Source organism: Pagrus major, chromosome 11, assembly GCF_040436345.1.
Source record: "Pagrus major chromosome 11, Pma_NU_1.0".
Classification (NCBI taxonomy): Eukaryota; Metazoa; Chordata; class Actinopteri; order Spariformes; family Sparidae; genus Pagrus; species Pagrus major.
In genome coordinates this window covers 22,435,321-22,450,250 of record NC_133225.1, presented here as the reverse complement: position 1 = coordinate 22,450,250, position 14,930 = coordinate 22,435,321, and the positions used below count along the sequence as shown (strand labels likewise).

The following is a 14,930-nucleotide window of genomic DNA, read 5'->3' as shown; positions in this document are numbered from 1 at the left end:
TATGTGTTTGTGTGTGTACACATGTTTTTGAGGGTAGTGAGACACTGTGGTGAGAAGGAGTGAGCGGGGAGGGGGGAGAATACGCTTGAGTTTATGAGAGCAGCAGTCAAAACAGCCGGAGAGAGCGCAGCTCAAGGACAGGAGGGTATTTTACTCACAGGTCCACGCAGAAGAGTTGCTGATAGGATGGACAAACAGCCTCACTGACGTCTGTCTGTTTTATCAGAGACAGTGAGAGAGATACAGAAACAAAACATTCAACATTTCTACGCTAGAACACGACGACCAGTCAAATAGCTACGATTACTGTACGTGAGACTGAGGCAGACGCCTGCTGCTCTCAATGAACCTTCAGGCCCTGTGATGTCAGACTCAGTTCACTCCACACATTATGTTCCTCACATTCACCTCCCACATGCATAAATCACTCTGTATCTCCCTGTGTGTGAGTGAATAAAGTGCATGTGTGAATCATGTGTATATGTGCTAGTACACCAACAGTCTTATGTAATAGGCATGACTTGGGGTGTGGTTTCTCTCCAGTTAAGTCATTTGAAACAAGATAGGCAGATTCTTGTAAGATTTTGACACATTAGGCCTCTGGTTGGCTCAGTTAGGACAAGGCATGGGACAATATGAAAATTTCACTTGTCACAATTATCCTGTCCAACATAATTACGAGTCACAATATTGTCCCAATATTGCCCCAATATCCATCAGAATATTCTTAAAACTTTAAAATTAAAATTAAAATTGCACTAAAACATACTGGAATCACTTTAACCTTACAGGTTGTTAGGAAACAAATATTTTTTATTGCATCACAGATAGGACACGCATCTTTTTTTTGGTGAAAAACAATCAATCATAGAATCTTCAATAAGTAATCAATAATCATAAGGTCTTCCTGCACAAATAAAGGATAAATAAATGGCGGTAACATCATCTCCCGGTCGTTTATTGGTTTGGAATGGGTAGTATTTACACACATCCGATTTAACTTGTTGTTGTGGGGGATAAAATGTACAAGCCATGCCTTCAGCCATGGTGACAGGCTGAGGCAAACCAAAATAAATCAGGAAACCAATATAGGACTATACATCAGCGAGCTAGACAGCTTTTTCAAATCATTCATATTAGGATAGTAACGATTATCTGGATTCACAATCATCCCAAAAAGGAAAATTCACCACAATCGACTTCTTTTGTGTGTTTTTTTTATCATGATCCGCAATTACACTGTATCTTTAATCGTCCCATCCCTAGTTGGGACTGAAGGCCCATTTGGACTAGAATAATATCTGGTCCACTTAAATATTTTGCTTTTCAGTAACTAAATGTATCTTTATGGATGTCATAAAGGTCAGTCTATGTAACCTGAAATGCATCTCTGTGCCAAATTGATTTCTCTATGGACACAAAAAAAACACCGTCTTTGTGCACTTAAATTAATAGAAGACCAGTGACTTTGCCAAAACATAGCAGCTATTTGGGACTGAAGTTAATACTGGATCCCACACATTTGCACACCAGGCAGGATTAAAACCACAGATGAGCACATGGGCACACACTGTGAAATCCCCCAACCTTCTGAAGAAGAATAAACCCTGTTTAAACAGGGCTGGAGAGCCACATCAAAAATACAATTCTCACAGTCTGAGAACTTTCCACCTTCATTTAGACAGGTTGAGTAACATAGCAGAGCAGTTTTCACTGTTATTCCAAGGATTCTCCACAGGATCTGGTATCAATGTCCACCCTGTGGGAGTTGTTGCGTGTTACTCAGATTTATAGCTTTCTGTGTTGCTTTCCCACTGGGCTTTATAGTGAAACAGACAGGAATGTGTACATGTGTACCGTATGTTATGGGGAGGACAGGGAACACTGTGTCCAAGGAGAGTGGGGAGGGGGGCAATAACCACAAGGGGGTCTGACAGACACATGAGCACAGACATGCATGGTTGTAACATGTGACCCAGTCAAAGCACTTTTTGTTAGAAGTTTTGTGGTCAGTACTGACTTCATTACAGCGTAAATATAAGCAGAAGAGCCACAAGTCAGACTGGAAGTCACATGAATGTGAATCTGCTAGATTCTTGTTCTAACAAGTCAAATTGCAATGTGCTACATGCGTCCTGCTGCGACACCAGAAACAACAAGTTTAACAGCCCCCAAGACCACAAGCTCACCTGCAAACAGCCGAACAAACATTTCCTGCTGAATTCCTGTAAAGAAGCTATTTTTGTCATCACAATCGCATTTTCTGATTCAATTCTTTGGACTGTATTTAACCTTAAATTTAAAGGAATAGTTTTGGGAAGTATATTTATTTGCTTTCTGATTTATACCCAGTAATCAACACATTGATACAGACAAGTATGAAAACCATATTTATTGCCACATTACAACAAATCAAGATTCCTAATGTGTGAGTCAGCATCCAATATGTGTCCACAGTGCTGCTTCTTGAGGGTCACCACATGAGTGATAAATCTACCCGTAATGACTCCATCTAATGTTTGCTGCAAATTCATAAGTGGTGAAGCAAGTGCAAATCCTCTATTGCAACAGAGTGTCCAGTCATTATTTCTCCCCCTTCTGTTTGTAATTCACAACCACAGGGCAACAACAACCCTGATACCATCTATTGACACGCTATTTGCACTCGCCTCCCTGTAAATCAGAGAAATGAACTCGAATGAAACACAGACCTATGATGTCATTCTGTCACTTCTTAGAACCCGGCTCACAAATGCTCAGGGCCACATTACGAGCTCCTAAAACCACAAAACACCACCACCTTTTTTCACAATACTCGTCAGTGATGGATTTTGCAATGCACTGCATGTGAAGTCATAATTCGGCCCATAAGAAATGGAAAAGCAGCGTTACAAAAGCACACAGCCTCATCATACCATCACCGGTCTTTGAAAGGAAGTGTTGTGTAACAGACTTCAGATCAGCCCGTTCTGTTTCTTGTAAAGCAAGAGATGCCACTTAAGAATGATTTCCACTCTGAGTGACTGTCTCATTCAGAAACCTGCTGGCAATCAGACGACGTCAGAGTTTTCTCTTCATGTGTGTGGTCTGTTTACCCCGCTTTGCTGGAAATGTGGCACGTAACCCTTAAAAACTGAGATGTTGACATGATAATGCTCTGGCAATAAATTAAAAGCAGAAATTAAAATGAGTGGGAAAAAAAGAGAGACTGTCCCCTGCTAACCTCTTATTCTGCGTGTTTATAAGTGTGTGTGTGTCAGTGCCTGTAGGAAATCGCCACTAATGATTTAACCTTCACAATGCCATATAGATTTTGGCTCCTGATTACTCACTGCAGCTAGCATCACATCACAGACAGGAAACTGACTCTATCCCCACGAGAGGATCACAGATGCAGCTGTTACACACACACACACACACACACACACACACACACACACACACACACACACACACACACACACACACACACACACACACACACACACACACACACACACACACACACACACACACACGGCTTCACCTCCACTGGCCTGACATCCCCTGGGAACACCTCTCCTAATCTCATAGCAACATATGCCATGCGCTGCAGATGTATAAGGCTTTGGGTGTGTGTGTGTGTGAACACCTGCTGCCGCAACAAAGAAGTGGTCTCCCATAAAGTCTTGTGTCAATAAATCAATAGATTCTTGAGAGAGAAGGGAGGTAGACTGACAGAGGAAGAGAGCAATAGACATTTAGAAACACCATTAAAATTTTAAAATTCATTACGTTTGGAATATTGGGGAAATATATGAGCTAGAGCAAAGAGATTATTCCCTGAAGTAAATATATTTATACAATTTTGAAATATTTAATAATGAACCATACCATATAGGGACGCAGGAAGTCTGTCACACTTGGGGGTGCTGAGGGGTCAGGCTATGTAAGAACATCATTGTAATTGGTAATTGTAAATTTGAGAGAGTTTTGCACTAAAACAGACGGCAAACTTGAAAAAAGCCTGAAATTCTCCAGACTCCCTTTTAAAATCGCTTAATTTTGTGAGTTGTTGAGTTAAAAGGAACTTCACACACTTTGTGAAACACTGCCTATGACAGATTCTTAATTAATTGTGCCTTCTGGTAAATTTGGCATATGTTACACATTAAGATGTTTCTTTCGTTGTGATAAAAACATTGTGTCCATGCAATGTACGTGTTTATTTGTATTTAGAGCAGGGAAGTGTATATTGCTGTATATTATTGTATATATGTACAATATAATCACACTATTGGATCATTTGGTTTTTATAATGCCTAATTTTAGGGGGTGCTGCAGTCTGCTCAGAACGCCTAGTTGCACGTCCATCTTCTCTCAGTCCTGCACATACACTGCCTGAGATTTAACTAAGCAAATAGGTAAGAGCCTTCCATTTGATAATTACTGCAGTGATTAATATGTTTCAGCTGGCAACAAGTTATTTAACCCTAACTCATACAGTGAGTATCTTAAGCACTTATACAACCATTTCGGAAGACGTATCCTGTGGTCGTGGAAAGGATGTTACTCTTACTCTTAAATTAATGGCCTGCATCAAGCAAAGAAAACAACTGAGGAGATTGCAGACACTACTAAAATTGGGTTAAGAACTGTCCAACGCATTATTAAAACCTGGAAGGATAGGGGTGAACCATCATCTTCGATGAAGAAATGTGGTCTGAAAAATATCTTGAATGATCGTGATCAGAGATCACTTAAACGTTTGGTGATATCAAATCGTAAAAAATCACCAGTAGAACTCACGGCTATGTTAAATAGTGAAAGTAAGAGCATTTCCACATGTACAATGTGAACAGAACTCAAGGGATTGGGACGAAACAGCTGTGCAGCCTTAAGAAAAAAAAAAGGCTTCAAGCAGCCCGTCTTGATTCTCCCATCATCAATACAAGATCTTGGTGAAACATTAATGCAACTCTGGACGGAAATAAATGTTGTGACATTGCTTAAGCTTATCAAAACGATGCCACGGCAAATGAGTGTGTGACTTTTTTTTTTTGCCCGTGCAGTGTATTTAGTTATATTACAAGAAAACATCAACACATTTTTTTTAATGTTATTACTGACGGTTTTCAGGTGACAATGTGTTTGTCTTATCTGTATATCTTTAGCTAAACTGAACTGAATATTGAGTGTAGAGCGTGACAGAGACAGAGCAAGCTGACCTCATACCCCTCCTAACCCTCCCTGCCTCTGCAGCCTGTTGGCCCTGGCTCCCTCAGCTGGAAAGTACATGTTTTTATGTGTTAGTGCAGTGATGAGACATTTTAGTTGATGTATATGTACAGTGCACCAGTGTGTGTGTGTGTGTGTGTGTGTGTGTGTGTGTGTGTGTGTGTGAGAGAGAGAGACAGAAAGAGAGACTGGATTGTACATGCGTATGTGCGTGTTTTCCTGTCTGCCCCTGTGGGACAGACACTGTAGTTCTGAGCGCTGATCATAAAGGTCCTTGTGTCGGGGTGGAGGCGGTGGAAATCCCCTCTTACATCGTGGCGTTAGTGTGTGTGTGTCAGCAGACATTTGGCTTTTGAATGCTGTTTCCCTTGGTCCATCTGGGGCCATGAGAGTACACTGTGCAGACTGCTGTAACTGAAGTAATTGCTGGCTAACATGCATGTGCTCTTAAAACAAGTGTAATAAAAAAGCATGTATTCGTTGGTCATAGTCACTTTAAGTTCCTTTTTCTTTCAGAAGCGGAAGTATTGTATGATTCAATGTGATGCAAGTGTGTAAATATAAAGATTAGTGAGACTAAAAATTTAAATGCAAAAACTTTAAGAATCAGTAAATTTGTCACTGTGGTTTTCAAGCACCACACTTATTTTTAATCACTCTTACATTTTTTATTGTTCCAATATTCCTGTCCATAGTAACAGATTCCCAACCCTGCTGCTTAACACTGCTTTTGTTTACCAATTATCAGATTCTAGCATAGAAATGACCACATTATCCTGTCTTTGGAAAAACAAAAAGATTTTTCTTATTCTGCCAGTACTAAGTTCTGTGTCAAATCACATCTGCAAATACTTCAAAACAGAGCTGAAAAAAACACACAAGTTAAAGTCTTTCACTGGTTCAACTGACTTCTCTGTTTCTTAGCTGCAGAATAAAAACAGGGTCTGTTTTTTTTTTTTTTGGGTCATTTAAATCCTATTTTCCTCTGAAGGGAAGAATTTAAATCATTGACATTAGATTCAATTGTTGCTGAAACCATCATATCATAACAGTATTGAGAAATCCAGAGTTTAATGCCTCAATGATTAGCACATAAATCTTTATTTTTTATTTGACTGGTGGTAAACTGGGTCCAGCACTGGAGTAAAGACTGGTATTAGTGTTTCTTGCTAGCAGGGCAGGGATCCGAGTAAAACCGTTATACAAGCGTTATAGTTAAGTGGATCTGGCACCTACCTAGAGGATGGATTTAGTTTGTGGGGACCCACAAGAATCTGGCCCTGTGACCAGTTTAAGGTCCTGACTCACGAAACCAGATTTTTTACCCAGCTTTGTGTGTTTTGAAATCGAAGTCATGATTAAATTATGGTTAAAAGCTCAAGTAATCCATCAAGAAATTCAGTTCTACCCCTGATGTAGCCTCATGACAACACACTAGAACACACGTCAGTATGTGCACACACCCTTTTCCTGAACTCGAACCTGATTCAGTTTTTTTAAGTTTTTTAACAAAATATTACAACTGCATTTTTTTGAAGATGTGCTGTGGAAATTGTAGTGTTACTCACTAAAATCACGTGTCTATCCTTGATGCAGAGATGATTTTTCTCAAAAGTTTGAATCCTGCGTTGTTTACGTCCATGTTTACTATCTTGCAGTCTCACCTTTCTCCGCCTCTGCAATACTGCATTTCAACAGCCACCTGTTGATAAATGAAATAATGTGAAACCATCGTGCATAGTCCACAGTGAACCTTTAACTGTTGCAAGAAGGGATCAAAACATTTTGCCTGCATTCATGTAACATTGACCCAGAATCTAAAAGTTGACTGATTTAAACTGCTCAATGGATTATCCGGCTTTTAAAAAGCATAATCTTTAGACTCAACTTTTTCGCTAGCAGTGCAGAATTTTGAACTTTGTGTTTTGGATGTTTGTTACTTAAATGTTCCTCTGGAGTGGTAGTGGACTCCTTCATAAGTTTTTCTGTACAGTCATGTGCCTTTAATTTCGTATAAAAGATGATTCAACAGCAAGAGATTCATGCTCCCATAGGCCTTGGATGAACAGGACTTTTACTTCTGAAACCCTGTCTCACTTTGGTCTATAATCATTTTTGCACATTCTGACCTCATAAGTTCAGAGCAAAAACTCACCCTTCACACAGACGTTACTGTGCAGCCCATTTATAGTGTTAGAATTACTCTTTAGCATTAGCAAGCACGGACTAAAGTTATTGCTGTTTTATGAGTTAAGTCCATAAAAACATCCATACAGTGGACTACTCAAATGATACTTTCTGTCTGAACAGAGTTTAAAAGTTCAAAATGAGAAAACAGTTACAGGGGAAAGGACTTTTCTGTGCTCCTCAGAAACGCAAACCACCTCAAAAGTGCTGAGAATACGGAGAAGAAACCTCTCAGATGAGTGTAAGCCGTTTTGACATCAGAAGCTTGCGGAGTTAAACTAAACACACACACATACACACTCCCTCTTTCTCTCGCTGCCCTCATCAGAGTGAGGGAAGGCTGAGGGCAGAGCGCCAGGTGCCTCTCATGTTTGGTAGAGCAAACAGGCTCATGTCTTTGATGGCGAGGAGATCAGAGCAGGGGACACATTCTACGTGGCCACGCTAAGGTCGCCGCAGTGCACACCCTGCTGCCATGTTGTGCTCCGCAGCTAGGAGACACGGAGTGTATACAATGCAGGAGCAGCAGGCAAGTGTGTATGTGTGTGAGTGAGTCCAGCTCGACCAGCCACCCCCTTTGCTTTCCAACAAGGCCTCAGTCCAACCTTTGATGTGCAGTTGTAGTTGGAATAGGGCTGGAATATTGACTCCGAGTTCAGCAGCGGTTACAGCACACTCTCTATATCGGATTATAGGCACTCGCGTAGTTTAAATAATCATTTAAATTTTTAAAGAAAACAGTCCCTCTCGCAAATTGGTAATCATGCTTATTGTAACATAAGAGGTTTACACTTGGAAATAAAACCCATATTCTTGAAAGGTTTTGGAGATTTTGACTGTTTATGCTGGTCTTTTATAAGGACAAGTCTTTGTTTAAATTGACTTTGTTCCCTCAATTTTTTTCCCTACAGCTTTACTCCAACCAGACTTTTGTTATCCTGGCTTAAATTCGCTGGCGGTAGCATGCCGCAGCAAACATCTTCTAACACTCTTCAAACACTAACACAAGTTATGTTTTATTTCTATGTTTTATTTTTCAGATGTGCTACAAACACTTTATGTTGCATTCTTCCAAGAAAAGTGCAACACAAATAGTTTTAAATTATTTAAAGTGATATTTAAAGGTGCGCTATGTCATTTTGGGGAAGGAATCTTAATCAGAAGATTTTTTTCTACCTAAACAAACTAAATAAACTAACTATTTTTGTTTTCATGACTGAATAAACTGAATAAACAAACTGATCTTAAAAGGACAACACAATTTCATACTGTTTTACTTTGTTTATATGTGGCAGACCCTGCCATCTTTCTAGCTTCAAACAGTGTTCTGGGACCTTATTTTCCTCTGAGAGCAGCTTGTTTATTCAGTTGCGGAAAAAAAATATATTTATAATTTTGTATTTACTACCTCATTAATATTGTAAATATTAAAATCCTGAGTTTGAAATTATGTTCCAAAACTACACAGCGCCCCTTTAAGATATACAGTAGCTGAAATTATTAATCAATGAATCCATTAGTTGACCGACAGAAAATTAATTAGTGACTATTCTTTTTCTTTTGTTCAAACTGTGAATATTTGCTGCTTTTCTTTGTCTTGTGTTACAGTAGGCCGGAACTAAATACTATTTCTCAGCTTTCTTCACTATTATCTGTAATGTTATTGACTGAACAATTAATCCAGAAAAAAATTGGCAGATAATGTAATTGAAATTAACAAAAATAATCAGTAGTTGCAGCTCTGCAGACTGTAATACTTGCAACAGGTGTTTAATGATTACACTTAAAGTAGACTTCTAATATAAACTAGAGATCACACCGCTTGTGACGCTCATGTTCATGTTATGATCCGTGACTGCTTAATAGACCACATTCGCCACATGCCATGACAAGCACAGACTCACAAACTGAAAACATCACCAGCCGACGCTTTCACGGCTGGCAATGATTTAAAAACTGAGTAACTTAGTTCAGTTCAGTTCAGTTCAGTTTTCCTAATAACTGGCAGAAAATGAGCCGATATGTGCTGTTCACACGGTGTAATCACATAAATACATACAGTACACTCACTGGCATTTGCTCAATATTACGGAAATATCTTTCAGTTCTGGTAAAATTAATACCCAAGCCAGTTCCTGTAATGTTGTCTTTGTGCTACATTTGCGCCTGTCCTGTGGTTGTGTTCTACGCACACACTGCAAAACAACAACCACATGTCTTTACAGCAGCTGTTATCATTTTAGCAGCAGACCAGAATGTCAAATGTTCTGACTTTGCGAGGACTCATTAAAACATCCTGAATCTTTGTCATGTGTACCACAGACAGACAGGCCAATTACCATGTTTGTGTCTAACAAAACAGTATCACTATCTGTAGAGTGCTGTTATCTGTCCATAGTCTATAATCAGATGTTATTGTACTGATTAAATAATGTTACATAATCATTGTGGTTGCGTTCTGTGTATGTATGCGTGTCAGAAGGGAGAGAATAAACAGTTAACATAAGAGTTTGGTTTGGCTTGACAAACGCTTGTGCGTGTCTGTAGATTTAGTGGAGTGTGTTTGCTTCCTGTGTGTTAGTATGTGTAGCGATGGTAAGGGGATCTGGTTTCCTGCTTTAGGGGGCTGACATTATGTAAATGAGCCGAGGGCCTCAGGTTGGGGGGGGTTACACACACTCTGACATGCACAGAGAGTAAAGTTGAGTGTGTGACAGAGCACACTCAGGTCCTACAGCAGCTTTCCTCCCTGCTCTAGTGACAGCTGCAAACCCCAGCAGTTCCCCACAGCTACACCTCCTCATGATGAAGGAGCGCTGCAGCCGGGTGCCACCTCTCGCCATACCCCCTTCTCAGCAGCAGCAGGCGCCCCGAGCTGGACCTGTGGGTGGATGTTGCCTGGGAGTGGCAGGGCAACGCTCCGGCTCCATGTGCACTGTCTGTTCTGACTGTGTGTCTCTGTGTGCCGGCTGCTTGTTGACAGATGAGGCGTACCAGAAGCTGGCCATGGAGACGATGGAGGAGTTGGACTGGTGTCTGGACCAGCTGGAGACCATCCAGACCTACCGCTCTGTCAGCGACATGGCCTCCAACAAGGTAGGAGAGGCTGCATCTTTGTTTTCTGTTTTTATCTTTCCATCCTGTTCTGTCATTAGTGGAGAAAATGTTCAGGGCATGAGGCTAATGTTGTCTGATAAACAGCAGCAGTAAGCACTGTTGGCATGTGTGCTGTCAGGTTATAAGGGTCGCCTGCACACTTGTGTGAATATGACTGGATGTTACTCTAAACCAGCATAAAGCTCCAATCATTTCCTTTTCTCTGTCTGATCTGATTAAGGAAAGTGTTGCTTTTTGTTTTCTCTTCTGCATCATTGTGGGTGATGTGCATCCAAGCTTAAGTTCCTGATTCTTTATTTAAGTAGCTTAACCCCATAACCATAATAAAAAGCATGACACTGAGCAATATATGGCCGTGTCTGTAAGGTTGACTACTTATTAATTCTTAGATGCATGTACAGATAAGAAGTTAAAGTTTCAGTTTCTGCATTTTTTAAATGTCTCTAAATAACTTGTGTTATTATAGTCATTTTATTAGTACCTTGAGAGGTACTGTAGCAGTAACATAAGTTTGCTTTCACACCCATTTCTGTCCAGTCCCATCCATTATAATACAGACTATATTATGGGAACAAACTCCCTGTTAGCGGCACTCTAACAGCCTTCTCAATTCTAAAACTTTTTCAGAAATTGTCAAAAATCAGCTTTGGATTTGTCTGTTAGTCTGCCAGAAGGAAGTGGCGTGGTTTTCTTCATGTGTTTTTTTTAGTTGCTCTCTTTCTTTCGTTCCCGTCAAACACCTTCTCACCATCCGCTGGGTGTTCTATTTCTTCTGTGTCATTGATTGTGTGTGATGTGCATCAAGGTTTAGTTCCTGCTTCGTTATCTAAGAACCAGGAACTTGACAGAGCGTGACACAGAATGGTACCAAGCAGTATTTGGCCTTGTAGATTTATTGAGCTTTCTCTTGATACTGATACTGTAGTTTATATCTGAGAATCAATAAGCTGCACTCATGCTTTAAGCCTGAAGTAAATGAATGTATTTCTTGTGAATGAGTCCAAGTTTTCATTATGAGTTCAACTATTACTGTGCCTTTATGAAGAGCAGCAGTGGTAATTTGGCACTTATAGTATAAATAGCAGGTTTTTACACAATAAAGTGAGCAATCCCAGATGTGAATGTATTATGAAACCTGGACCCCAGGACGTCCATTTACGACAGATCATTCCAGTAAAAGCTGCTCATCCAGCACATGAATCAGAAAGTTCTGTCTCTTCCTGGTTTGCTTCAAGGAACCTAAAAAAGAAGGAACGTTCAATACGTCACCGAATCTCACTTTGCTGCCAGACTGTGGTGTCAGCTGTGTTAAAGTCAATGGGAGATGCATGGAGAAACACACTAACACCTGACATACCTCGATTTCATTTGGGAAAGGCTCCTGTTCGCAGTGTAATTGCAGTCTCATAAGAGATATTTGGTTGGACCCGACCTGTTTGGTCACAATATATCAGCCCCGTCAATCATTTTGAAAAAAAAAAAAATTTGTGACTAACCTTCTCTCTGAAGTGTGTTCTCTCATTCTCTAAAAATCAATGGGCTAAGCAGGAATATGCATGTGGGGCTTACGAGAAAGCCAACCTGGGAGAAAACCTTTTGGCGTATGTGCTGGGTGAGAAATTATAATCCACGTGACTGGGTGCTATCTTTGAATCCTGTATCTATTTCTTATGATAAATTCATGGCTATAAGTAACATGACAGCTATAATGGTAACGACTTCTGTAAACATGAGTGAGACTGGATGTTTGCCCATCTTTCTTATAGATCTAACGCAACTGAAACAACACAGCTGTCGGGGGTGACAGTTTATAGGAAGTGCCAGATTTCAGCTGTTTTGTTGACTCAAAACTTCCGATACTAAACTCTTGTTTGTATGCTATGCCTGTGGCGGTGAAATCCCAGAACGCTGTTGCATAGGCTGAATAGCAGCTGTGAGTAAGAGAGCCTGAAAACAGTTTGTCAAGTGAGCCAAGAGGATAAGCTTGTTATTTCTCATAAAACTGGACAACAGGATGCGAGGGATCCCACAGTGGGTCAAACACAATAAACTAGAGAGGAAGAGAGAGAACATTTTGTGTGTGGTGTGTGGTGTGTGTGTGTGTGTGTGTGCTTATGTGTGCGCGGGCTTATGTGTGTGTGTGTGCCAGGGATCATGCAGACCCCTGGGCAGAGTGACTCTCTCTTCCTGTCTCCTTCCTGATCCCCCGCTCTCTCTCCAGACGACAATAGACATCCCATCATGCCCATTTGGATGGTTAATGGTCGTGTTTATTTATCCCATTGCTGTCGTCATGTGGACACACATCCAACACTGACAGTCAGCTGGATTGGTTCCAGTTAAGACACATGAGAAGTATTGAATCACAGAATAATTATTATTAACCTTTTAAACAAGCAGACGTGGATATAAGGCCACAGGACGGCAGGATCGTACAGCAGAGTAGACAGGGGATACAGTATGTACGGTACAGCAGAATGAGACTCGGAATCTACATAACATAATAAAAAACTGTTTTTACAGGGCTCTAAGACGCTAAAGCTGCTGGTTTATATCCTTCTTCCGTCAAATTAGTATTATTTCACTCAGTGTAATTTTAACACTTGTGCAATCACGGAAAAATTGGCAGGATTGAGCCAAAAGTTTTCTGCAGGTGATGATTGATCTCAGCAGCCTCCCTGACTTGAGAAATTCCAAAAAATCACAACTATGGAATAAGGACAGGACAGATGTATGCTGGTTTTTCCCTGAAAACACTGTATTAAACTTGTCCCCTTCAGCTGCCAAGATAATCAGGCTGTAACAGACTGTACAATAACAGTAACTTGACTTGATCAAACTGATGTACATAACAGAAATAACACATATTAACGTCGTATTCTCATATCTAATTATCTGTGATAACAATAACCAACGGTTTTTGGAGTTTGTTTGTTTTTCTCTAAGTTCACAGAATATCCCAGAATGTTAACCCCTTAAGAATGATGTAAAAATGTGCTCCTGTTGACTTATTGCAGATAAGATATTGATAATCAAACATGGTCCTGGTATGCATGAGCTGTTTGTGTCTGTGTGTGTTGAGTGACTGTGTGTCTATATAATCAGGTTAATCCCACTGATATCTCTAACCTGCAGCCTTATTTTTACAGTAAGCTAAAACATTACACAACTGCCGTATCTTTGTCATGTGGGTCATTACACTCGACCTGGTTTTATTAAACTAGAACATAAGCCCATCGGCTAATGTAGTCTGACTACGTGTTGTATTTAGGATGGAAAAACTGTTATTCAAGCTGTGGCAGAGTATGAAACATGAGCATGAGGGAGGTGAAATGCGAGAAGCTGCTGTTGTACCTCCAAGGTGAAGTGCAGGGGGCTGGCTGCTGCCGATGAGGTCTCACTGTACGTGACTGTCCTCTCTGTTATGTATGTCTGACGTAGACGGGTCAGGGCTTGTTGCGAGTTTGGATATTCTTCTGTGTCAAGACGGAGGAGCTTCTGTTATTTGAAACTCGAGCTGAAATGATGAGTCACGCAATCAATTAGTCAATACATTTTGGTGACTATTGATTGTTTAAGCCATTTATGAAGTACGAATGACAAATATTCACTGCTACCAAGATTTTCTGCCTTTCCGTCTTATATCTTTGAGTATTGGACTGTAACAGACAAGTCAACATGTTTCACCATTTTCATTTTATACACTACGCAATTAATTTATTAATTGGAAAAATAATCTGCAGATTAATCAATAGTGGAACGCTTAGTTGATGAATCAGCTGCTTTCCTTTTGTCAGCGAGACATTTAGGGCTGCAACTACAGATATTTTCATGATCCATTAATCTGCAGATTATTTTGTCAATTAATTGTTTGACCTATAAAACAACCGAAAACTGCTAAAAATTCCCTTCAGTGTCGTAGAGCAAATGGTGACATCATCAAACTCTTATTATGTCCAACCAAGAGTTTGAAAAAACCCAAAATATTACAATTTTTTTGTTTTTATGTATTGATAACCAAAATAGTTGCCAATTATAAAAAATATTTTAATCGAGTAATTGGTGCAGCTTTAAAAAAAAACAAAAACATTCCCTTGGGGTCTGAGAAACTGGGGCATTTGACATTTTATAGCCAAAGAGACTAACTGATCAATCAAGGAAGTGATCAGCAGATCAAATCAATAACAAAAGGAAGTGTTAGTGGCGGTTGAAACCTGATTTAGCACAGTTGCTGCTGGGCTTTTACCAGCCTCTACAGGTCTACATGGTCCTGTTGGACCAATTGTGTGTAATTGTGTAATGCTTTGTGCAGGGACCAGTGTGAGGGATTATTTTAAGGCTACGGAGTCCTTGAAGGAAATACAGTTTGCACTCCCACACTTGGTAGTAGTGAGGAGGTCAAATTAACA

At 40.1% G+C, this 14,930-nt stretch overlaps 1 protein-coding gene across 2 annotated transcripts in view; it reads left to right on the top strand.

Annotated features, from left to right (window-relative positions):
- pde4ba (phosphodiesterase 4B, cAMP-specific a) overlaps positions 1–14,930 on the top strand; it is a 58,993-nt gene that overhangs the window by 28,054 nt on the left and 16,009 nt on the right. Inside the window, exon 2 of one of the 2 annotated variants that reach the window (XM_073476847.1) lies at positions 10,388–10,500. In XM_073476847.1, coding sequence (XP_073332948.1) covers positions 10,411–10,500 — 90 coding nt within the window. In that variant the 5' untranslated portion in view covers positions 10,388–10,410. Of the gene's footprint in view, positions 1–10,089; positions 10,501–14,930 lie in introns of those variants that run through there. The other variant, XM_073476846.1, reaches the window with a different exon arrangement.